We start from the raw sequence: 24,753 nt of genomic DNA, 5'->3' as shown, positions 1-24,753 counted from the left end.
TGAGTGTGTGTATCTGCTGCCGCCTGATTGTGCACTTCCAGTTCCAAATGAGATGTGTGGTTAACTGGTCAGTTTGTAATTCTGGTGTTCCTAACTCTGAGGTTCTACTATAGTCCATGCCACCCTCACTTCTGTGCTGTTCCATCCAGGGCTTAATTTTGTCCCCCAGCTTGCTGGGGCTGAGTATATCTGCTGTGAAAAGTGATTTTTGTATATTTGTTAATATCGCTTTTCACTGTCTCCCAGCCAGCTAGCAAGTCTGCTTCTGTGAAAAATATTAACAAACATATAAATATCACTTTTCACAGTAGCAGACTTACTAGCTAGCAAGTCTTTAAAACAAAACAAAAAAAACCCCAAAAAGGCAAAAGAAAACATGCAAAGCACCTTATTTTTGTTTCTGTTCTGTCTTGATTCAGTAAAGAATAGAGCTGCTGATCATTATTATTAACTGTACGTTGTTGTTGTTGAGTTTGCAAATAAAACCCTGCATAAAACCCTGTATGTAAATACAAAATCATTGTAAATGTGAATATTTATTTTTCTCCTAAAGTTAATTAAGCATTTTAGGAAAAATTGTCGGAGTGGCCACTAGAAAGAGTTGGTGGCCACGCTGTGAGACCACCAAAAAAATTGTTGTGAGAACCCCTGGACGAAATAGTCCTACCTCTGTGCAGGGGACTGGACTAGATGACTTACTGAGGTCCCTTCCAGTTCTGTGTTTCTGTGACTCTATGAAATGTCTTGTGTCAGAATTACACACATCTCTTCCTTTTAAAACATTTAATTCCATCATTTCTAAACAGTTTTTCTGTATTAAGGAATTGGAAGTACTTTTGTATTTGAAGAAGACTCTGAAATTTGTTTAACATTCGCCTACGGTCAGTAATCAAACAATTAAGTGTCTTTTGAGATATGGCTTGTAGCTAGCCCTTACCCTATGCAAAAAGTTAAGGTTGTGGTAATTTTAGAGATCATAAACAGGTGCCCAGTGAAGACCCATAAAAGTGAGTATCACATAGCAAATATAATGTTGTACTTAGCACTTTGAACAAGTAAAATACTACACAAATGTTGAATCCTCACAACACCTGAGGACTGTAAGAATTACGACCTCATTTTACAGGTGGGGAAATGCAGGGCTACACCGTGTCTAACTGGCAAAACTGGGAGGTAGAACTCTGAGGCTTGATATACAAATCTTGGCATCCTCTTATGTATGTTCTTCTGTATGCATGCTGACACCTGCACAGGCAGGATTTGGTGCACCAAAAATGTGTGCCCAGATGGTGCCTAGATTGAGGCCTCAGCAAGAATTAAACTATAGGAGTCTTGAGTCCTAATCTAATTGGTTTACTATATCACACTGTCATCCTGAGACTTGCCTCTCAATCTGAGGAAAAAATGAAGATGATCCATTCGTTTTAAGACCCAGGGAAGGGGACTTTTGTCAAAGGGTAGGGAGAAATTTTGGTAACAGTTGATTTAGCATTTTGAGTTAAATGTATGTGGCCCCTGGATACCACAATGCTGAGTGTAGTAAAAATACCTAGAGGATAAACTCATATTACAGTAGAAGCAACAAAAACTGCTTTCCAATGGAACAGGTGAACTAGAAATAGAACTTGTCCACTATTATGAAATTCTAAGATATATGAACCCCTTCCTTGTCACCCCTTTCTTGTTGTGCCTTCATTGATTTCACAATTGCTAGTAACCGTATGCTGTAATTAACGACATAGCATTGTGCAGTAGAAGAAAACTGGGAATACTTTACACCTAGAGATCAAGAATTCCAAAATAATCACCCTTTACAAAGAGTTAAAATGGTTAAGTTTTATTATAGTATGTAGACATCAGTTAGATGTCCCAAGATGAACATCATCAACTCTAAACTGAAAAATGCAAAAGAATTCTTGTATAATCCCAGCTTTGCTCTTGTATTATCAAGGTTGTCTGGTCAGCAGATAGCACTGCGACTAGTTTATTAATAGATTTAAGTTCTGGAATAGTTACAGGCCCCAAGTCCTAGCTAATAAACATAAGATCTGTGCTTGTGCTTTCAGTTTGGTTTGGGTAAGTTTTACTGGATAACACACTAATATACCGTATTTTGTTCATCTACCTGGCTATAATTTGAGAGGTGAGAGGCGTACACACTCCAAACATATATCCAACTTCCAAGTGGCATTTTGTTGTTTAAAGTTCTCGAGTTGGGATCAGATGGGTACGTAATTATCATGGGTGAATAAAAGTCAACCCAAAATTAATGTGCCGTAAAAGAATATTCAAAGCAAGAATGTAGAACAACCTAAAACTCAGGCTCAGCAGCAACCTTCTTTTCCTTTACCCCTGGGAAACTTCTGATTGCTTCTGTGATTCTTATTTTTAACTTAAGCCTTCAGATACAAAATAGTCTGAAAAAGCATTAATAACTAGGGAACAAAACTATAGATTTTACCCTAGATTTCAAACAGCAAGCAAAACAGCTAATTTTTCTATATTTTGTGTTCTCCACACATCTGTTTTATGATGCTAACTAAATTACAGAGGTCTCGTTTTAGTATTTTAGGAGTTGCTTGGAAAATGTGGCTTTACATTTTCTTGAAAAATTGTGGATAAATAAGCCTTTAAAGGAATGATATGTGGTGCTTTATGCTAGAAAAGTCCAGAAGGATTTATAAAACAATATATAATTCTGAAAGTTTGGAAATGAACTGAAAAGTTTTGTTTAGAAAGTAGTGGTGATAGCAGTGCAGATTCAGTTGTCGAATAAAGGCCCATCTGATTAAATACTTAGTAATAAATCTCTCTATTTGGGAAGTTCAGTTAACAGATGCTTTGCAATACAGTGTGTGGGGTTTTTTTAATTTTTTTTGTTGATAAAACCTAATCTTAAGGGAACACATAGAAAAAGGTAAACTTGGCTTCTAATTATTTTATTTGTTAAAGTATACTTGCCTTCCTTTTTTGATGCTTTGTTTCTGGAGTATTGTCCTCATGACTCCGTTCCATTCTTTTCCCTAATTAATTTGCTTCTGTCACCACACATCCACTGTAACTAAATACCATCTGACTGATTTGTGCACATGTTTTGGTTGTTGTCTGTTGTTGGTTTGAATAGTGCGGAATGTACACAGCTCTCTTTTATGTTATATGAGCCTTGGCACCCAAATCCTACAATGCTGACCACCCCACTATGGAAAAATCTAAGCCCAGTACTAGGACTGGGTGGGTGAGTGGTGATACAGCATGGCCAGAAGGCAGCAGGAGAGTCATATAGGAGAGATGTGTAAGCCCCAGGATGAGGAGAAGCCTTATTCCCTATAGAGGGAAGAAAGGTTTCTGTAGATTAATTAAAAGCACCTGAAGCTAGTCACCTGATAAACTTCTGCTTCAATCAGCTGGGGGAAGGAGTTGGAGCAGAGTGGTTTGGAGTTGGAGCAGAGAGCAATTTGAAGGAGTGCTGTGGCTGGCTAGAAGACTAAGACCCTAGGAAAAGAGACACCCGGCTTGTGCAGAGAGAGAGGGCAGGAAGCCCCACAAGCTGAAGAGCAGGAGAGGGAAGTAGCCCAGGGGAAGGAAGCACTAGTTCAAGTGGTTGACCACTATCCCTAGGGCCCCTGGGCTGGGACCCGGAGTAGAGGGCGGGCCCGGGTCCCTCCCTCTCCACTACCCTTCTCTGGCTTACTAGTGGGACAGTAAATACCCTAGTTCAGGGGCAGGAAACTGCACCCTGAACCCCCCCAAGAAGAGGAAGCGCGGGACCCATCATAATCGTACCAGCAATTTGCCCGTGTGTGTGTGTATACAGATATATATGTGTGGGTGTATGCAATATTATATATTTTTCTTAAAGTGACTTTAAAGCATATACTATTTGAAAGCTTCTATTATCCTCAAGTACAGTAAACTGTGATCTACAGGGTGCTGGTGGCGTCTCCGCCAAGTATTCTATGCAGGTTGTTGCAGAAGTGCCAGTTCTTCAACACAATACCAGATCTATTGTTGCTCTCCCTAACCTTGTAGAATTCCTGGCAAAGTTCCTTTACTCTCCCATAGTACTGCTGATGATCCCTGTCAGACCCCTTTGCCTGCACCTCCCCTATGCAATCTACTTATAGATGTCCGTGTTTCTGTGTCTGGTCCGTAGCTGTGCTTGCATAGCCTCATCTCCCCACTGGTTCAAGAGATCCAGGTAGGAGTGTGTCTAGTACCTCTCTGTGTGCATGGAGCTTGCATGGTCTATTGCAGTGGTTCTCAAACTTTTGTATTGGTGATCCCTTTCACATGGAAAGCCTCTGAGTGCGACCCCTCCTTATAAATTAAAAACACTTTTTATATATTTAACATCATTAGAAATGCTGGAGGCAAAGTGGAGTTTGGGTTAGAGGCTGACAGCTCGCGACCCCATATGTAAGAACCTTGTGACCCCCTGAGGGGCTCTCAAACTGGGGGTCAGGACACCCCGGTCTATTGGGTGGTTGCACACAACAAAGCTGGTCTGCTAGGTCTGCTCGCCAAGTTGGGCAATGAGAAAAATGCATTTCAAGGACATGGAAGGCTTTAAGGGGGTGGCTTCTGGTCTCTCTGATCCCTGGTCAGTGGAGTTTCTAATTGTGATCAGAGTGGTCACTCTTGCAGAGAATGGGGCATTGTGGGACAGTTGCTAGAAGACTGTTAGTCAACACACATCATGCAGTGTCTTCACTCATATTGCATTGACCTAAGCCATAGTTGAACTACTTTATGCTGTTCGGTGGAGGGGCAGGGGTACTGTGTTGATGTAATGAGGCACTTGTGCTGGCTAGAGACGAATTTGATGTAGACACAACCTAACTTTGTAGCGTAGCCGAAGCCTTAATTTCAACAGTCCACTTGAACAAAGGTAGTTGATAACTAGAGTATTTTGAGGGAATCCTCTTACAAAGAAGAACTGATAAGCTTTCTAAATATATATTTAAGAATAGCTATTTAAGATTCCACACCACTAAGAGGACATATTTGTAATGTGTACACCTATACATAATACATTTTTGGAAACAGCTGAATATGATTTCATCTGCCCACTGGGGCCTGAATTTAGGGTTCTTTATCTTCTACAGCTGAGCAGGAAATGGTTTTCTAGTCCCATGAAATATAGAATATTTTTCTTGTCCTGAATCAGGACAAGAAGTCAATCTCAAATTTTTGTGAACCAATAATCCAAAAACATTTCAGATCAGGTTAATTGAAATACTTAATTTTGATTTCCCATCTTATTTTTAAATTCTTTTTAGTATAAATTAAAATTTCCAATGGAGGTTATTTAGAAACAAACCCCTTCATTTAGAAAATGTCAAAACATCCCATTTTAACAATTTTGAATTTTTTTTCCAAAAAGTTTTAGAATCAGGGTATTCATCAAAGCTGATCCTTTTTCCTGCTAAAAATTTTGGTTTTGACAAATTGTCATTTTCTGATTTATAAAAAAAATTCTGAAAATTCCTGACCAACTCTAATGTTTTCCTCGCAGCTGTTGATGGCCTGGAGTCTGAACTGTGGTCCAAAGTCTTGATCCTGTAATCACAGAATCATAGGACTGGATGGGACCTCAAGAGGTCATCTAGTCCAGTCCCCTGCACTCATGGCAGGACTAGGTATTATCTAGACCAGAGCTTCTCAAACTATCTGATGTGGGGACCGGCGATTTTTTTTTTTCCAATGTGCACACAGACTGGCAGCCGATGGCTCGCTGACCGGCACTGGTCCTCTGACCACCACTTTGAGTAGCATTGATCTAGACCATCTCTGACAGGTGTTTGCCTAACCTGCTCTTAAAAATCTCTGATGATGGAGATTCCACAACCTCTCTAGACCATCTATGCCAGTGCTTAACTCCCCTGACAGGAAGTTTCTCCCACTCTGTTTACGCCACAGTGGCAGCTCCTGTCCCACAGGGCTGGGTTTGGCTCCCTACTCCGGGCATTGCAACCTAATGCACGTAGTCACAGTGCCACTGAAGTTTGGCATATCCGCCCTGCCATAGATGGACACGGAGGAGTGGAGGGCTCTATTGCAACACCACTTAGTTTGGGGACGTTCTACTCTGATTGCAGATATTTCACAGACTTTATTCAAATTAATCGTTTCCATGATTAGTGTGGCAAAATCATATCCCTATTCATGTTCGATAACCAAAAGAATGTGAGCCCCCATTGAAGTGCTGTGGCTAAAAACTAATATAGTTCCTTGTGTATCCAGGAATATTGAGCAGGAGTATGGAGGTGATATTAAGTTAGTATATAGCATTGCTGAGACAACTGCTGGAATATTGTAGCCACACTCTTTAAAAAGATATTGAAAATTTGGAAAATCATTCAGAAAAGATACAAAAATTATTTGAGGTCTGGAAAACATGACATAACAAATGGCAACTGACTTCCTGTATGCTCAGTTTGAGACAATCAGGTCCTGGTTTTGAGGAGTGCAGTGTACTCCAGTTGAAGTCAATGATAGCCATAAGTGTTCAGCATCTCTGAAATATTAAGCTCTTGATGTTTTAAGCTGGGCAGCATGAAACAAAAACACAGGAAATTAGACACTTGAAAATTTTGGTTTTGATTTCTGTGGCCTTGGTTAAATTCAGACATTTCACTGGTTTAACTTAAAATCAGTTTTTAAACCTATTGAGTTAAACTGTTGGGAGTTTGTGTGAAGACACTTAATCAGTTATTTTTTTAAGTTTCAACTGAAATAAGCAATTATTGAACCAAAATAGTATTGTCATGGCATGGCTCCCACCTGGGCTGCCCTCTTGCAGCAGGCTGCACCATGATAGGCAAACCTGCCTCAGCTTCCTTCCTTCAGAGGCTCCGGTAACTCCATGACCACTCCCTTGCATAATAATACACTTCCTTAGGCTGGTTTATTATAAAAATATAGTGCAAAATAGTCCATAACAAGTCCCCAAATATAGTCCATTTATCATTGTCTGCGAATGTGCATGGCATGTAGTCTTTAAAATCCAACATCTTCTAGTCCATCCACATAGCACGTATCATTCTCCTGTGTATTCCACCACACCCAAGCTCTTTGATCCCCTCCTGTCCTTTTACCAGGACAGCCACTCCAGCCCGTCCAGCTTGAGTGCAACCCTTCCCTTCCCAGCAGGAGTCCCCCACAGCTTCCCTGCTGGGAGTTCATCCTCACTAAGGGAGCATCCCTAACTGTCCCTGGCGCTCTCATTGTTTCCCTGGATGCAGCTCCCAAGGTGTGGAGACATGAGCAGGTAGGCCCCTGTGCTAAATACTAAATACTGAATACTAAAGCTGTGCTGTTCCCGTCTTTCCAGCCCTCAGCATTGGCTTTTAGCCTTAGAAGTCAGCAAGCAATTCCCTCTTGCTGTTCTGCTCCCTTCAGCCCTCTCCAGCCCCCTGGCTCCTCTTCTCCTAACTCAGGCAGTTCTTACCTGCTCCTTTTCCTGACTGACTTGGGCAGCTCTTAGCTGACCCATTTCCTCACTGGGCCTTCTGTCTCAGTCTATATCCATTTATATGGCTCAGGTGCCTTTTCTTAAAACCCAATTAGCAGTCAGTTGACCATTACAATTGTACTGGCCTCTGCCCTCTTAAAGGGCCAGTGTCATCCTGCAAGGAAGTGTCTCTACACAAGCTTGCACCAGTTTAACTAATCCGATTTTAAAACATAGTTATGAGTGTAATTTTTTGTGTGAAGTTCCCTGTCTGTAAAATGTGGATAAAACATCTCTCTATGTTAGGGTGCTAAAAAGTGGAATTCAACAATGAATGCAGGGCGCTCAATATTGTGGTGATGAATGCAAGACAAGTGTTTGAGGAAATAATAAATTCTGTGTTCAGTGCAGTGAATGATGAGAGGATAAAAGAAAATCTTGAACGAATGCCTTATTCTCTGAGCACTGTCCGTCTTATGCATGGAATGTGCACAGGGTCCTGTGGGGGGAAAAAAATGTGATTTGGGGCCTTTGGGTATCACTGAAATAGTAGTAATAACAATAAAGTGCACCCTTTTTTATAAAGCTCTGGAGGTGTATATATAACGTACACACATACAAACAACTTCACCTCTGCTGTAATAGAAATCCCCTTATAAAAAAAATCCCCCTTCTTCCTACCCAACTTCCCTCTGAGAAATACCTGCAAAATGAAATGGATCCTGCAGTGTGCATTGAAGGCCTGTAATGTTGGCTCTGTCAGACCAGCAAGGGGACTGAGTTCCAGAGTTGAGTCCTCTGTCAATACCTAGGCACCAGCCTTTAATGTTTAAATCTAGGGCCTGTTAGTTTGAGCACCTCAGATATCATAACAGAGGATAATGATCCATTCCAATATATGGAAAACAGATTTTACCCCAATATATTTAAATTACTACTGGGTATAGTGAGTTTAATCCTTAAAACAGATTACTGTACATTAAGTTTTCAGTTAACTTATGTTTTAACTGTCTTTTTATGAGGTTTTACCCAGCCTTTTTTGAATACATAAAATGTACTGGGTTCTAAAATAACCCTTTGCTGATAAATTGTTACCTCAGTCTGGGATACAGATGCTTCCTGGAATGAGTAAACTACCCAAATGCTAATAAACTCTTCAAAAAGAATTGAGTTTAGACCAAGCAGGGAAATGGCTGCTGTTTTAGGAATGCTCCACAGAATGTTTAGATAATGATTAATTGCATATTCACTAGACTCTTTGATATGAGCATGTAAGCCTTAATATACAATTACACTTTGAAAAGGAAACTCCATTGGAAAGTATGGATTTGGGTGTTCTTAAACCCCCACTAAGTCCTCAAGATGGTAATTAAGTTGATGTCTTATGGGCCTTCTTTTGTACATACTGCAGTTAATAAGTAGAATTTTCTAAAGAATACTAAAGCTGTTAACTGGAGAAGTATTCTATTTTATTGTCCCTCTTATGCCCAGCAAGGCCTCTTTAGAACAAACAGCACTGTGCATCTGAATAAGAGTCGAAAGTGAAGAGTTGTTCTTATTAATGAAGGTATGAAATCTGTTAGTCTCTCAAATTTTGGAGAATAGTAAAAGTATATGTATTGGCTAATACAGTTCAGAAACAGCTGAATGCTATTTATTTTTCTTTGCTCCTGGGTTTGAGAACTGGGATCTAAATAAACATGAGTTCATTTTTCTTGTTTGTAGTATGAGTAACTAGCATTAAGAATATCCTTTTAAGATGAGAGAGAATTTTAAAGACCTTTAACCTAGGACCTCTAAAATATATATATCACCCATGGTTTATACTCCACGTATTTTCAAATCAATGTGTGGTGTTAAGCAGCATTGGCAGTGTGCTTAATATTGTGTAAACACAAAGAAAGATACAGTCTCTGCCCCAAGCACCTTATATAGTTTCTAATTCAAGGCTTTATTTAGATGATTTTTTAAAAAATGTTAGAATGAATTACATTGGAAAAAGTACAAATACAACTCTTTTAAGTTGTATGTAATTGCAGTTTTGTTAGTGTAGTAAAAGAGGATATTCCTCTGGAATTCTTTTCTTTTGTAGGAGATCCAATAAGGAGCAGAGAGCGAAAGGGAGAGAACTAAAAAACAAGTTATGTAGATTAATGACTCTTTAAAACTTTCTAAACAGCCTACACTTGTTTCTTGAACCACCTATTTTATTATTGACAAACATTTGCTACAGAAAAAGTAAGAGGATTTCCACTATACACTGCACATTTCCTCCCCTTCTCTTCCCCCCCCCCCCCGCTTCTCTTATGGTACCCGAAGGTAAAGGTGAAGAATCTTTTTCAGACCAGTATGTTTATTTTTAGATCATTTTCCAAGACTCCAGTGCCACAGAGCAACTGCTGTTAATGGAACTACTTAAGTAACAAGTCAATAATGTGGGGTTCATGTAAATTGAGAATGTGTACTGTTACCCAAACAAGTGTAGTTGTACCAGCAGTAGGAGATATGAAGGAATCAGCGTGAAGAAACTAAACTTTAGACAACTCTTCTCTCCTGTGGTATTAAAATAATTGGTTCTTGTGCATATCAGAAATGGAAGCTTTATTTCTAATGCTTAAATTATTCAGGCAACTTTTAAGACTTTCCTTTCAAAAGAAAATTGGAGGGAGAATGCTAAAAGTAACTAGCTATTTTGCTGCTGTTAGTTTCTCTCTCATAAAAATTGTCCGTGAATAAAATAGTTCTGCCACATAATCCAGTATCATCTTCTGCTCTATCATACTATAAATCTGTGGGTCTTATTGGATCTATCACTACTTCTGTTTGTTAATTTGTAATGGTGTCCCAGAGCTCCTTTCTTTCATGGCTGGCCAAGAAGCTGAGAATGTCTTTCTAATGTGGACCTAAAAATGGTAATTCCTTTATCTGTAGCCTAGATCAACATATGCATCTGTGTGCTCTCCTTAGAGCTCAAGTTTTGGCATTAGCTTACAGCTCACTACTAGGTGCAATGAAGATGTTAACACATTGTTTCAAAACCCTGACCGATCTTGTACACAGTCATCCAGTAATTTATATTGGCGAACTTGGATGCTATATATTTCTCTGACTTCCTCTCATGGTTCTCCATTGTGCCCATTAAGAGATTCTGTGAGAGTCTTCCTCTTGGCTCCTGACACTGACCTCTCCAGAGCCATTGGCTGGACTTACTTAGTAAAGGGGGTCTGCCTTTTAGAATTTATTCTCCTTTTCCACTAGAGCCTTTTTGTAGTGCATTTCATGGCACAAAGCAAAGCTGGTTGAGTTAGCATGCACAACCGGAAGACAAGTTTCTTTTTTCCTTTCTTAACAGCATGGTTATTTGTGTTTCTGGCAGCAAATGTTTTAATTATTACTCAGTTGAAGCAGATTTATTTAAACTTAGAAGCTTTCACGTAAATGTTTAGGTTCCCTGGTGATGAATGCTCTTAAGGGGCAGATTTTATCATAACTAACACAGTATGCAACTGACTGGGTTGCAGAATTTGTCCATTAGTCACTTACAATTAAATTAAAGGGACACTGTCATCTTTTTTTAAATTGACTAATAAAAACAAGTTTGAGTTAACATAGTAAGTTTCAAAACTTTGTAACTCACTCCTTTTAAAAAAGAAATATATATATAAAATCACTTTTTTCTGCTGCTGTGCTGATTTTTGTAAGGGCCTTCTCAGCAGGAAAGGAGTGAACTGACGACTAAACAGTAAAACTGACTACTCCAAAGTCTGTCAAATGCACAGTGCAAACAAACTGAAAAATAAATAACATTTTCACTAAATTCTTCCAGTTACAATCAGTAGTCCCTCTAATTTTTCCCACTCATATGCAGAATGAATTTTGTTACGTGCACCAATATGACGGATATGTGTAACACATCACCTCCATATTGGTGCACGTAACAAAATTCATGTGGTGGCAATGGGGCCAAAGAGGTTCAGAGTGTGGGAGGGTGCTTAGGGCTAGGGCAGAGGGTTGGGTTGCAGGATTGTGAGGGTTCCTGCTGAGGGTGCGGGCTCTGGGGTGGGGCCGGGGATGAAGGGTTTGGGGTGCAGGAGGGTGTTCTTGAGCTACAGCGGGGAGAGAAGACTCCCGCAGCGCTCTGCCCCCGCAGCAGCACCTGGGTTGTGGGGGAGAGGCTTCTCTCCCCACCATGGGAGCTCTGGGGCTGCAGGATAGGCGCCCTTTCCCGGGCCCCAGCAGGTAAACACCTGGGTTGAGCAGAGATGTGCCTAGGGCCATGCCACTTCAGGGTTGGGCTGCTCTGGCTGTGCCGCAGGCTGAATTGGTGGCTGGGGGAGGGGTGCCCCTCCAATGGTTGGTTGGGAGCCGGGGGAGGGGTGCCCCTCCCATGGTTGCGGTAGGTCCCCAGGCGGGTTCCCTGAGCGCCTGTGCGGTGCAAAATAGGCTGCTTGTGGCCCCGCAGCTTACAGGGAACTTAGGTTACAATAATCATAGGGATCACTTGTAACTATACTGTGTACAACATTTTCAGACAGTGATTTTTTTTTTCGAGTTGGTGTCCATCAAATGTTTAAATTAGCATTAAAGCAACAAAAAAGAGAGGAGGATAAAGAGAGGAGAAATCTTTTTTAAAAGGCTATTTTCTAAGACATGCTCACCAAGTAAAATACTAGAGAGAGTTATGTCTTTGAACATGTCTTATTACTGTTGATATATACTCATACCCAATGTATACAGCTTGGAAAGGAGGAGAAATCAGGAATTTCCAAACATTGTTTCCACTGAATCATTAAACTCATTACATAGTAATTTGTGTATGTTATGTAACATTAATAGTAATAAGGCCTTGCATTTAATAAGGATATGAGAAATAGAAATTACTGCCTTTATGCAGTGTAGTAGAAGTAACTTTTCTGTAGAAAACTTACTTTGAATTTCAAAACTTTTTTATAGTGTTTGATTTCTTTGCAACTTAAATAACGTTCATTTTTGTTTTGTAATTTATTTTTTAAGGCAAATGGTAAAATCAGATTCTATTGTATGTAATTATAATAACCCCCAATCATGTATAGCATTTGAAGCATTGGCCTTCATCACTGCAGCACAAATTGCTACAACTTGAACTATAGGATTAACTGTGTTAGCCGGCATCAGCAGAAAGCTGTGATCCAGGAGGCTGGGATGGACTTCTGGGGCCAGGTGTTAGGTTTCAGTGGTGGTTGGTGGTGGTTATTTTGGCATGCTTCCAGGACTTTTCCAGAGGAATGCGAGCAAGAAAAGGGAAATTGAACTTTTCAATAGTTTATATCGCCACCAAACCTGAATAGAATTGTGGATGGGTCCAAGGAAAAGGCATTTCTATTGCTAGGGGGCCCCCCTGCTGAATTTCAAGGGCCTGCTCCAAAAAATGGAGGTGTTAGAGCTTCTCCCAAAAAAAAAAAAAGACTCAAGAATCTCTTATGGGAAGTATTGTGAAATCTAAATATAGGGATCTCTATCTAACCCCTTCTAGTGAAGTCAAAGTGCAGGATTATATCATCTACCCACGCTTATAACTAATAAGCAGGAATATGTGCAATAAGATACTATTTCCCAGAGCGAGTTTTATAAAAGTAAACTCTATGTAGGAAGGATGAAGAAAAGAATAAGGGGGAAGCAACTATTCTTCCTTTTTTCCCAGGTTCTTTTTGAGTAGAACTTGTGTGAAATAAGTAACTTTACAAATTTGTATGCAATATAAATATTTCAGAAAAAATGTGAAGAATTTAATGCATATAGTTTACTGTTTTTCCCTGTAGGTGATCTATGGGAGAAGCCTTATGCACATGCCATTTATCAGAATAACCCTATAATTTGTAACTGTGCTTTATGACTGCATAAAATTAAAGTTTTGTTATAAACTTGGACTTCACTTCATATGTCTGATATCTTTATACTAAATTTTTGATGCTGCGTAACATGTTTCTTTAAATATTTGTGAAGTGCTACAGGCAAGCTGGAATTGTTTTCTTAACTACAGTATTCCTTGCTGTCTTGATCTAGGTTGTTGGAAGAGGAGCCTTTGGTGTGGTCTGCAAGGCAAAATGGCGAGGAAAAGATGTAGCCATTAAACAAATAGAAAGTGAATCTGAAAGAAAGGCCTTCATTGTGGAGGTACAGTAAGCTTCCTTGAAAAGAAGTTATGGGATTCGGTATGTTCTCCCCCCCCCTCCCCCAACTAGTAATGTGGTATGGCTTTGCCACTGACATACCCCACACCCAGCCACGCCACTTCCACCAGAACTTGTAAGAGGGTCCTCAGAGGATGGCCTGTGGCTGTCTTCTCCAGTTCCTGCACTGAAGGAATTCTTCCCAGTGAGGTCTGGGGTATTTAGAGCTTCTTTATGCCACTCCAATCCTTTTTAATCTGTGTAGAGAGACCAAAGGAGGAGTGAGAATCTCATCTAGTGTCACTTAACATTGGGGGGGGGGCATACTATGAAAAGTTTGGTTTATGTTTCCATTAATGTAGTAATTTATTTTTAATTGAAATTGTAAAAATCTAGAAGAAAATACATGTAACTCATGTATTTGAGAACACATCCTTCATTTTCTCCATTCCACCTCTTAATTTAGCACCTCACACATAATTCGTACATTTCCGAAAGGAGAGAACATTCTAGGATCCAATGTTGTTACTACATAACTTCAGTGAACTTTCATTATGCCAGAGTTCTGTTTGTTTGCATTTAAAACACAGTAGATAAACATTTAGGGTACCCAGGATATATGGAGTAAAATAAGAATAAATACCTAACGTGTTACAGGTTCTTTAACCATACGACAATTTTGTGACTAAAATGTATTTATAATACATCTCTCTGCTAACAGAATATGTATACTGTGCTCATTGTCATGGTATGAGTGCAGAATAACATTCACATAAATCTAAACATGGTTGAATGGTAAGTCATTTTGGTTGGGCTTTATATGAGAGAGAATCTAAGAGAAAATCCTCAAATTATTTTGAATTGGTTTCAAGATATTACATTTTTGAGTTCTCGCACTGTGTAGATTCAGTTCTTTTTCTAATATCACTTCAGACTATATATAAAGAATTTCTAGGAACATAGGGTCATGTGCCCTATCGACTGGATAGTGAAATTCAGAGGGTACTATTAAAAACTCCCTCAAAAGTCTGTGAAAGTCAAAACTTCCCACAAGTTGGTTTATTTTCTGCCAACTTGCAAAATAAAAAATGGTTCTTAATTTCTTCAGTGGGTGTATCAACACATGCCTACTATGAATTACTACAAGCAGTTTTTTCTCGTGACTGGATGGCATAAATGTTAACTTGTAGAATTTATTTTATAGTTCATTTTTGTGGCATTACTCCCTTTTGCATTAAAGTGAACTATTTTGCCCATAAGATTTTCTGTAGTAATTCAGACCATTTGTCCCTGAAGTCAGGTAACCTTGCTTCCAACTGTGAGCAATAAACAGTGCTACAGAAATATTGCAAAATCCTCAGAATGTCATATCTAGTTGCACAATGCTGTACTTGGAAAGTGGATGATCTGCTTGTTCAGCAGCTTACACTCTGGCCCTGAAGCATGAGACTTAATTATGTTCTTAACATGCATAATTAAAAATTTGATTTCAGTCATGACATTTTCTGACCCAGTTTAATAGGTCTGCCTGGCTAATATAATCTGTTATGAGACAGGGGAGTGCTATTATCTCCATTTTACAGATGGAGACCTGAGGCACAGGAAAACTCTGATTTGTCTTTCAAAGGTCATGCGCGAAGTCTGTGGCAGAGCCAGGGTCCCAGGTCTCCCAAGTTCTAGGCTAGTGCCCTAAGTATTAGATTTTTAGAGGATGGTCCAGTTTTAAAATCCAGGCACAGTATGTGACATAAATTTGCTAGTTTACAACCTAATTTAATTATCTAAGACATCAACTTTTTCACGCGAACGAACCATGCTATGTAAATAATTGTTTGTGTTGATTTAATTAACTGTGTATATGAAACCAAATGGTAACTTGAAGTATTTTGTGGTTGAAAAAAAGTGGTGAACTTTTGTGTTGCAGCTTCGACAGTTGTCACGTGTGAACCATCCTAATATTGTCAAGTTATATGGAGCCTGTCTGAATCCAGTAAGTTGTAATCCTCCAGTTTTTGTCACCTTGATAAAGCTCACTATAATCAAGCAATAATGCAAGAAATACATTCAGCCAATATACTCACCTTAGTATTGTGTCTCTAAAATGGTTTCTGGTTTTCTTATTAATGGGTTGATTTTTTCTAAATATTAATTTTTTTTACTTGAAGCAAAGTGTAGCCTCTAAAAACCTATTCACACTTCATCTTGTTCATTTGCTCTCCCTATGCTGATTTTTTTGATTGCAAAGAAATTAGTGTGGTATATATGTATGTAGTGTGCAGCCCCCATATTGAATCCAAATCAGCACTACAAAAAATGATTTATTTACAGATGACGCACATGATTGGAAATCAATTCCTTTACATTTACCTGCCAAGGTCAGGATTCTGTTTTTACCCTGCAACAGCTGAGAACCCTACAAATGCCTCAGGTGATGCAGCAAGTACTGTAGCAGGACAGATATGAAATCTTGAACTCACAACGTGGTAGGCTAACTTAGACGTATTTTATTAGTGGTCTGGGATATTAAATTGATTAAAATAGTTTATTCAGGTCTAATAAAAATTGGCAATTTTAGTTAGTTTTTCTAATCCACTCTTACAGTACATCCATTCTAACTGTAATTTGAAGGCAACCTTAGCCTTAAGGGGTATACAGTGATGCATCCTCTCCTCTTTGCTACCCTTTAATAGGATCTCAGCATCAATTTAATTCTGCATCTGATAGATCAGTGCATCAATTATGGACACTTTGCAGTTCCTCTCAAAGAACTTTCCTTTCAAATTACAAAACCTATTGTCCGCCCCTACACTGCACTTTAAAACATCCCTATTTTTTGTCCCCTCCCCAAAAGGTGTGTCTTGTTATGGAGTATGCTGAAGGAGGTTCTCTGTACAATGGTGAGTATCATTTAAACATGGTGTCTCCCTGCAGCTAAAGTGTTAGTGTTAGGAGAACCTTTTCTTAAAATATAAAATGGGTTTAATATTTATTTTAAAGAGCATTTTACAACCAGCATAGTTTAAAAACATGTTTTAATCATCTGATCTTTTGGTATCAAATAAATGGCTTAAATTTTCTGACTCCTTTCATTTTTCCCTGTAAAAATCTGACTTTATTAAGTGACCACCTTCAACTTGTCAATTTCTTGAGTGATCATTTAATACAGGCCACAGTAGATACAGCTGAAAATGAGTGACTTTATTTTATAACTAGCCATTAAGTGGCAGAATTTGTGTGTGTAAATATTTGCTAATGAACTAAGTACCCTTTTAAAAACTTTGGAAATCACTATTCAGGTAACTTCCATTAATAGTGATATATAAAGTTAAACAATGTAAAGAGAGATTTCAACAGCAACGCTAAAGGATGAGAGTAAATAACTGGTTGAATGTCATACAGCTTGTTACTGGTGTGTTAACTCCATTGTTTCCATGGTAATATGCAATAAAGTTCTTTTTAGTTTGTGCCTTTGTTTTGCAGTACTGCATGGTGCTGAGCCTCTGCCTTATTATACTGCTGCACATGCAATGAGTTGGTGTTTACAGTGTTCCCAAGGAGTGGCATACCTCCACAGCATGAAACCAAAGGCTCTAATTCACAGGGACCTGAAACCGCCAAAGTAGGTTTCTAGTCAGTGTTAAACCTTTTTTTCTTAAAAGTGCAATTTGGGGTTTCTCATTATCCTGTTACTTCCAGTGGATTTGGAGGAAAACTTTTAATTGATAACTTTTATTTATTAGCTATAAAGTAAATGAATCTAAATAAAGACTATGGGTTTTAAATTTCAGTTATAAAATCAAGACACGCTGATTGTTTTGTGTACCACTAACTGTGTGTTCAGCACTGCGTGTTGTGCAGACATAAAGCCTGTTCTTGCCCCATATCATGGAAGTGGGTTTTTAGCAGGGACTTGGTTACCTGAATGGGGAAATTAAAAAGGCCTTAAGGTCTACTTCTAGTGACCTGCACTGTTTTGCAGGAGAACCTACATTTGATGCTCCAATTCCTTCTTCCTTCCCCAATGCTCATCCATAGGCACTGAGACCACATGGTCAATAGCAACCCTTCCATTTGAAGAAAAAGCTGCATTGGCTGGCTCTAATGGGAGTCCTGATCATTCCCCTTCTGGCAAGATAGCAGCCATGATGACTGGGCTTCTGTCTGCAGAGCCTGTATAAAATGTTTATGAATCAGCATATAAAAGGCTAATTTTGTCTCCATTGGGTGCTTAGTGGATTGAAATAATTATGCCTAAAGAAACTGTTTTCTGTTTAAACATATTTCAAATAGAGCTATAAAGATTAAAAATTAAAATTCAGCAGTTTATCATAATTAGGAAGTCACAACCTACTGACATACTATAGTAAATTTTAAGAATATTTTTATACTTAAATGAACAAGTTACTACCAAGTTACTGTACACTACTGTGAAGCAAGGCCTCAAGTGAAAGTTGTTGGAATAAAATAGTAATGTTTTATTATTGTAACAAGACTACTGAATTCTATTAAAAAAAAAAAATCTGGGATTTTCTTGACAGCTTGCTGTTGGTAGCTGGGGGGACAGTTCTAAAAATCTGTGACTTTGGTACAGCCTGTGATATTCAAACGCACATGACCAACAATAAGGGAAGTGCTGCTTGGATGGCACCTGAAGTTTTTGAAGGTAACAAAATAATGTACAGTTTGACATGTATTCCTCTACTTAAGGACATTTTGAATGATTTGATATAAGAAATCAGTTGAGAGCATCATTTACATGCATTGTTTCTGTTAAGTTGCATTAAATACAGAAATAAATTTTAAAGATTAAAAATAACTTGGGGGAAGTCTTTAATTTACATTTAAAAACTAGGGACAAAGACTGCTGTACAAGTATCTTTAGGAAAGGAATTCACACACATGGGGAAAAGTTTGATACTTGAAGTTCACAAATGCCAAAACTGAATAGACTGTAACAGTAAATTATGCATCTTGTTTGGTGTTACCATTGTGGGATATTGTTGTTTCTGAGATTACAAAATAATCCCAGATTCTGATTGCACTGAAATATGCTGTCATTCCTTCCACCCCATATTCTGATTCCCCATGGTCTTCAGAATTCACCATGTATGTGTCGAACAAGCATAGCCACCTCCATTTTTGATCCCTCCCTAACTTGTAACTCCCCCTATCCCCTTTTTTCCCCATATCTCCCTTCTCTTCCTTATCCCGTGAAGTTTAGTTCACCTCCTCTTCTCCTCTCACCCTATATGTAATTCATGTTTAAAAATTAATTTGTATTTAATATTTAAGTGGGGAGAGGAATCAAAAGCGATTTGTTGGCATATGGTGGGGAAGCCCAGTGATGGTAAACAATAAAATCACAAGGATTTGTATAATTACTGTGTGGTTAAATGGTGAATAGCTCGGTCATTATGCACATCAGACCACTTTCAGATCAGTGATTAACTGGTGCTGATTTTGCCCCCTGTGAGTGAGTAAAAGTTTCATTAAGAGTTTAATTGTGGATGGATAGAGTGAGTTTTTTGAGTATGTGTTTTGTTTTTTCCCTAGAGGTCTTAATAGTGAATTAAGTTCTCCAGAACGGTATCAAATTGATAATACTATAAAAAGAAGGTCTGGGTAGCCACCTGAAAAAAACACAGACAACCACCAGGCTTTAAAGCTTCTCCACAACAATATCAGTAGGGTCTGGTCAGATGTTCTGGACTTCTGAGCATGAACATTTTAGAGTACGTCTATACTGCTGAGACTATACTGTCATACTGATATCACCATAGCTATGCCAGCATAAACCTGTAATGTAGACATAACCTACACTGATGGAAAGGGGTGTTTCCATTGGTGCAGAAGCACCACCTGCCGGTAGTTAGGTCAATGGAAGTATTCCTCCATCAGCATAGCTGTATCTACACTTGGGGTTAGGTCAGCAAAGCTACATTGATCTGGAATCAGTTTGACACCCCTGACCAATGTAGGTATGTCAACCTAAATTTTAAGTATAGATTATGCCTCTAGTTAAATCACCATGGTCATTCAGTGCTTGATCTCTCTAAGACTGGCAATTTTATGTCAGTTTCTGTGCTACAGATACCAGTTTACTAGAAACTGTCCTTGTTCACTTCAGATATTGGCCATAATTTATTCTTAACGTTCATTTACCACTAGAAGTTAGTTTCTTTTCCTTTATTTAAAAAAAAAACAAAAAAGGTTGAAGATCTGATTTTAGAAAAGGGAAAAAAACCACAGGAAATCCTGATTTTAAATTGGATTAAGGGCTACATTTAAAAGCCTTGCTGTTACAAGGAATTCCAGTGCAAATGCTAAGTCATCCATTTCTTAGTGACTCTCCAGTCCATAAATTATACTAAGTAGGAACATGTAAAATTTCAGTTCTAAATTTCCTGCTTTTAGTACTGCAGCAAGCCTTCTATACAGCAATTTTTATATATTTTTGTTTCCCCAAATTTGTATTGGCACCATTGAAACACATTACACAGAATGATTGAATACCTTATGTCCAAAAATGGTAAAATTTCAAATGAATATCTTGAAATAAAATTGTCATTCAGCTTTATTAAACCAGTGTTATAAATTGTTCAATTTTAAAATTTTATGCATTAATTACTACCTCAGATATCGACAATAAAATCAGAACAAAACCTAGGCCTATATACATCTAACTCAACAATTTCTAAATTTTCTCATCTGTTTGGTAGGTCTTTGGAGAACACTGAAGGTATTCTTATCAAAATAAGAGTCGAAAAAAGCTTTTATTTTGTAAATGGCAGTCTGTCAAAATTCCTTTTGAAATAATTACTTCAATGGGGCTGGGGTTTTGTTGCAATATTAAATGCGTGTCTGGGTTCCTAGAGATTTATATTTGTGCCTTTTTATTATTTAAATTTAAATAAATAAATGTCATCCTAAAGTAAGGAGGGAGGAAGTACTATAATCTCAAAACTATAAAAGTAAAATAGTTGAGCAAGCTGTAGTGCAGTGTGTGTATATGCCACTATCCTATGTCACATGGTGTCTTCCTGTATAAAGAAATTCTGTATAGAAGTGTCTCTTTAAATTATTAGATTGTTTTTCCATATGCTTCCTGAGAAAATAGAACAGACTATTTATTAGGTTCTTAATGTCATTCTTGTTTCAGATATTGACCAGAAAGGATAAATCATAGTGCTGACTGTTGTTTACATACTTTCTATCTTGAATTTGTTTATCATTCATGTCTATTTAAGAAGTTCATGGCTTTCTTTAATTAACAAAGTATTTATCATTTTGTAGTCTCTTGTCTCCTTCTCTGAGCTTTATTATTATTCATTATTTTATATCACCCAACATCTGCTGTGTGCTTCATGAGAGACCGAGAGAGGCTCAATCCCAGCCCCAAAGAACTTAAAACTAAATTTTAGGCATGACAAAATGAGTGAGAATAATAAACGGGGAGGCACTGGGGTGATGGAGATACAGTGAGATGATCACATGGTTACTTAGCATAGGCCTGGGCACATCTTGCTAGTTCTTTTAAGGACGTCTTGTTTTTAAATATAAAAGTGATAGGTGATGGTGAATGATGACTGATTTACTGTGGCCATCATGGAAGAAGTGAGTTTAGGAGAAAGATTTAAAGGAGGACAGGTAGTCAAAATGACAATGAAATAATGCTAAATTTTGAGAGATTGATCATAATAAAATCACATTTGATATTTCAAAACGAGACTGTCCTAAGCATTGTGTTTTATAATTTCAGTGCAGGTCAAAACTGAAGGAACTAGTTTGCAAAGAGGAGAGCTCTTGCGTAAACATATTGGCAATAATAGCAAAAGGGTTTTTTAAAACCTTGAAAAAAATGTTTTCTATAAATTTTTTTTCAAATTTACTTTGGGTGAATTAGAAGTTTTAAAAAATTGGTGTCAGACGGCCTTACGACTGCTGTTTTCTGTGTGTGAAAAACAAGAAGATATTCTACTCTGAAGGTAAACTGAACCATGCATAGCTATTTCTCTAAACTTGTAGGCACATATCATGTAGAAAAGACCAATTATATTGATTATTTTTTTCCAGGTAGCAATTACAGTGAAAAATGTGATGTATTCAGTTGGGGTATTATTCTTTGGGAAGTGATCACCCGTAGGAAACCTTTTGATGAGATTGGTGGCCCTGCTTTCCGCATAATGTGGGCAGTTCACAATGGTGAGTTGAAAATAATTTTTCATTTTAGTGCATTTAAAGTTAAATTGTATATTTGACATGTAACATTAAATATTTTAATCTTTGCAAAATTAGTCGTCATTCAGTAGGTGGCAGTTTGATACCTCACTGTAGATTGCATTGTCATTAATAATTAATACTTAAGCACTCTTGCTTCTGAACCAGTTCATTTTTGGTTTTCTTTCTTGTCTGTTAGACTGTGCTTACTGACAGTGCTACATGTAATTAGCATGTATGAATTAATAAGGAGAAGAACCATCAATTTATTTTTGTTGTGATAATGAAGTATTCCATTCATCCTGAGTGAACAATAAGTGAGATCCAGATCACCTACCTCAAAAAATAAAATGGCCAAAATTGAAGTTGACTGTAATGCTAGCTAAGATTTTCAAACCAGGACACCAAAATTTTGTGTCCAAAGTGCTAAATAACTGGCTTGGTTTTTCAAAAATGCTTATTTGATTACGTTACTGGGAAATCTTGTTGCTCATCGCTTCTGAAAATCCAGCCATTTACCTAGGAGACATTCCCTGCAGAGATCCACTAAACTAACTCATTTTCCTCCTTCAAATCGCTCCTTAAAACTCTACTTTTCTGAGAGACCTATTAAAAAAAACCTGACACAGTTAGACTACTGTTGTACTGAAACCACTGGTTATCATGATGACCAATATTGTCTCATTGTTTCCCTGTATCTTCCCAACTCTCTGTATCAATCTATTGTCTCTTGTTTTAGACAAAGTTCTTTGGGTCAGGGACTATCTGTCTGTTCTGTGTTTGGACATCACCTAGCACAATGGGATCCTGGTCCATGACTTGAGGCTCCTAGGTGCAACAATAATATAAATATTAGTTTGAAGAAGTAAAGCACTGTTAAATTTTCCACTGTGTCTGCAGGGGAAGCTAGGTGAGGAAAACACTATCTAAAGTGCTGCTGTTACTATTTTTTCTGTTTTCCTCTTGTCATTTAAATATGTTCATAAACTGACCAGACATATAGTGCATTCAGAGCATTATTGAAAGACAGCTCTTTTTACTTATGCTTACCTAGATGCAATTTTCTAATTTGTATGTAATATAAACAAATAAGAAAAAATAGAATAAATGATTGGTGACACTATTTTTTTTTTTTAAATACAGGTTGGTTTTCTCCAGACTATAGTTATCATGCATCTTTAATGCTATAGTTTAAATAGCAAAATAGGTTGTTTAAAAAATTCAGGCAATGACAGAATTTTCAAGAATAGTTTGATTATATAAATTAAGATTTGTCTAATTTTAATTGTAGGTACTCGGCCACCACTGATCAAAAATTTACCTAAACCTATTGAGAGTTTAATGACTCGTTGTTGGTCTAAGGATCCTTCACAACGACCTTCCATGGAAGAAATTGTCAAAATAATGACACATTTGATGCGGGTATAACCTTTTTCTTTTAATCTGTAAATATTTTAACAGGGGTTATGTTGTAGTATTGGCTTTTGAAGGTATGCCTTTCATGAGCCCAGTGTTAATCTGTTGTTCAAGTTGTATCTCCAGTCTCTAAAGATTTTTCCTCAATGCTTACATCACATGACTTGCTGAAAAGACTCTAAAAACAGTTACAGGCTGTAGGATCATGTGTGAGGTTTTTTACAGATGTTCTGGTTTGACCTTACAAAGTTGTAGTTACTCAAGTATTTTACTATTTTAGTTTCTCTGCCATTTTTGTGAGCATTGAGATATTGATAGCTGCTCTGTAGTTTCAGGACCTTTATTGGCTCCTTTAAGGAAAAAATAGGCACTAGCATGGTAACTTTGCAAATGTCAAGGAATAGAATCTATCTAAGGGTATATTACCTATCTTTGTCAGTATCACTGCTATTTCAACTTCATTTCCTTCAGAAATCTGATCCTGAAGAACAACAGTATTCATTTGTTTTGCTAAATCTCAGAAATACAAATCAAAATCAAAATACATTAGCTAAACCAAACAAAATGCTCTTCATAGAGGTAGCACATGTATTACTCAGACATTTGCCAATATGAATATCTTTACACTGAATGCAAGTGAACAAGAATAATTGGAAGTTTAAAAGTAGTTTTTATTTGCATTATTAACCCCAACAGATTTGTTTGTATTAGTCATATTGGTGATCAGGTTCACAGAAATTTAGCCGTTTTTTAGGTAGTGAGCACTACTTAAGCTAACTGTCAGGTGTCTAAATAAGCTAAACGAAAACAGTGTTTGAATGGCTCGTTCCATTAAGCCATAGAGGGTTTATTCACAGACACTTTCAATTCTCCATCCTTTCTTCTTAACTGCTACCTTACTTTCCCTGACATAACTCCCTAATATCCACTAGAATTGAATGTGATTCATTCCATCCTTATGCTGAATTAAACTGTACGTTGCCTGATTTATGCCATTGTAAATGGCTTCCATTATGCTGCATTGTTCTTAAAATACATTACATATCTGTCTGAAGGCACTTAATAAAGATAGGTTTGTGTGTGCTTTGTTTTTGGGAGGTGTGGGGAAGGAATGTTACTGAAAAGCAAGATGTTGCAGATGGTTCTGCAGTTAAACAAAATAGCATTCTCAAATTACCTTTTTTTCCTCTGCATTTATTCAGAGAACCAGGATCTGTTGAGGTGTATGCTATCTCTGTAGCTGCTATATGTGCTCTGAAAGCATTAATTATGTTAATATATAACAATTTACTCTCTACACAGTACTTTCCTGGAGCTGATGAACCTCTGCAGTATCCTTGTCAGTATTCAGATGAAGGCCAAAGCAACTCTGCCACTAGTACAGGTATGATTGTGTAAATATAAGGGGGGGGGGGGGGAATAAAACACTTTTTAAATAGGATAAACAGGGAAATGAAACAGATTCAGGAATGTATTATAAAGCACAGCCTGCAGCTTTATTAAGTTTGATGGGGGGAA

At 37.8% G+C, this 24,753-nt stretch overlaps 1 protein-coding gene across 6 annotated transcripts in view; it reads left to right on the top strand.

The window, feature by feature from the left end:
* The window catches only part of MAP3K7 (mitogen-activated protein kinase kinase kinase 7), a 65,993-nt gene that overhangs the window by 2,976 nt on the left and 38,264 nt on the right, over positions 1-24,753 (top strand). For 2 of the 6 annotated variants that reach the window (XM_073336772.1, XM_073336771.1), the window contains exons 2-9: positions 13,496-13,606; positions 15,527-15,592; positions 16,454-16,499; positions 17,083-17,221; positions 18,141-18,265; positions 21,676-21,804; positions 23,111-23,241; positions 24,538-24,619. In XM_073336772.1, the coding sequence (XP_073192873.1) occupies positions 13,496-13,606; positions 15,527-15,592; positions 16,454-16,499; positions 17,083-17,221; positions 18,141-18,265; positions 21,676-21,804; positions 23,111-23,241; positions 24,538-24,619 (829 nt within the window). Of the gene's footprint in view, positions 1-13,495; positions 13,607-15,526; positions 15,593-15,930; positions 16,031-16,453; positions 16,500-17,062; positions 17,222-18,140; positions 18,266-21,528; positions 21,588-21,675; positions 21,805-23,110; positions 23,242-24,537; positions 24,620-24,753 lie in introns of those variants that run through there. The other 4 variants (XM_073336773.1, XM_073336774.1, XM_073336776.1 and 1 more) reach the window with 4 other exon arrangements.

Source organism: Lepidochelys kempii, chromosome 3 (genome assembly GCF_965140265.1).
Source record: "Lepidochelys kempii isolate rLepKem1 chromosome 3, rLepKem1.hap2, whole genome shotgun sequence".
In the NCBI taxonomy this organism is placed as follows: Eukaryota; Metazoa; Chordata; order Testudines; family Cheloniidae; genus Lepidochelys; species Lepidochelys kempii.
Note: the sequence above shows the minus strand (reverse complement) of the source record. Positions and strands in the feature narration are given on the sequence as shown.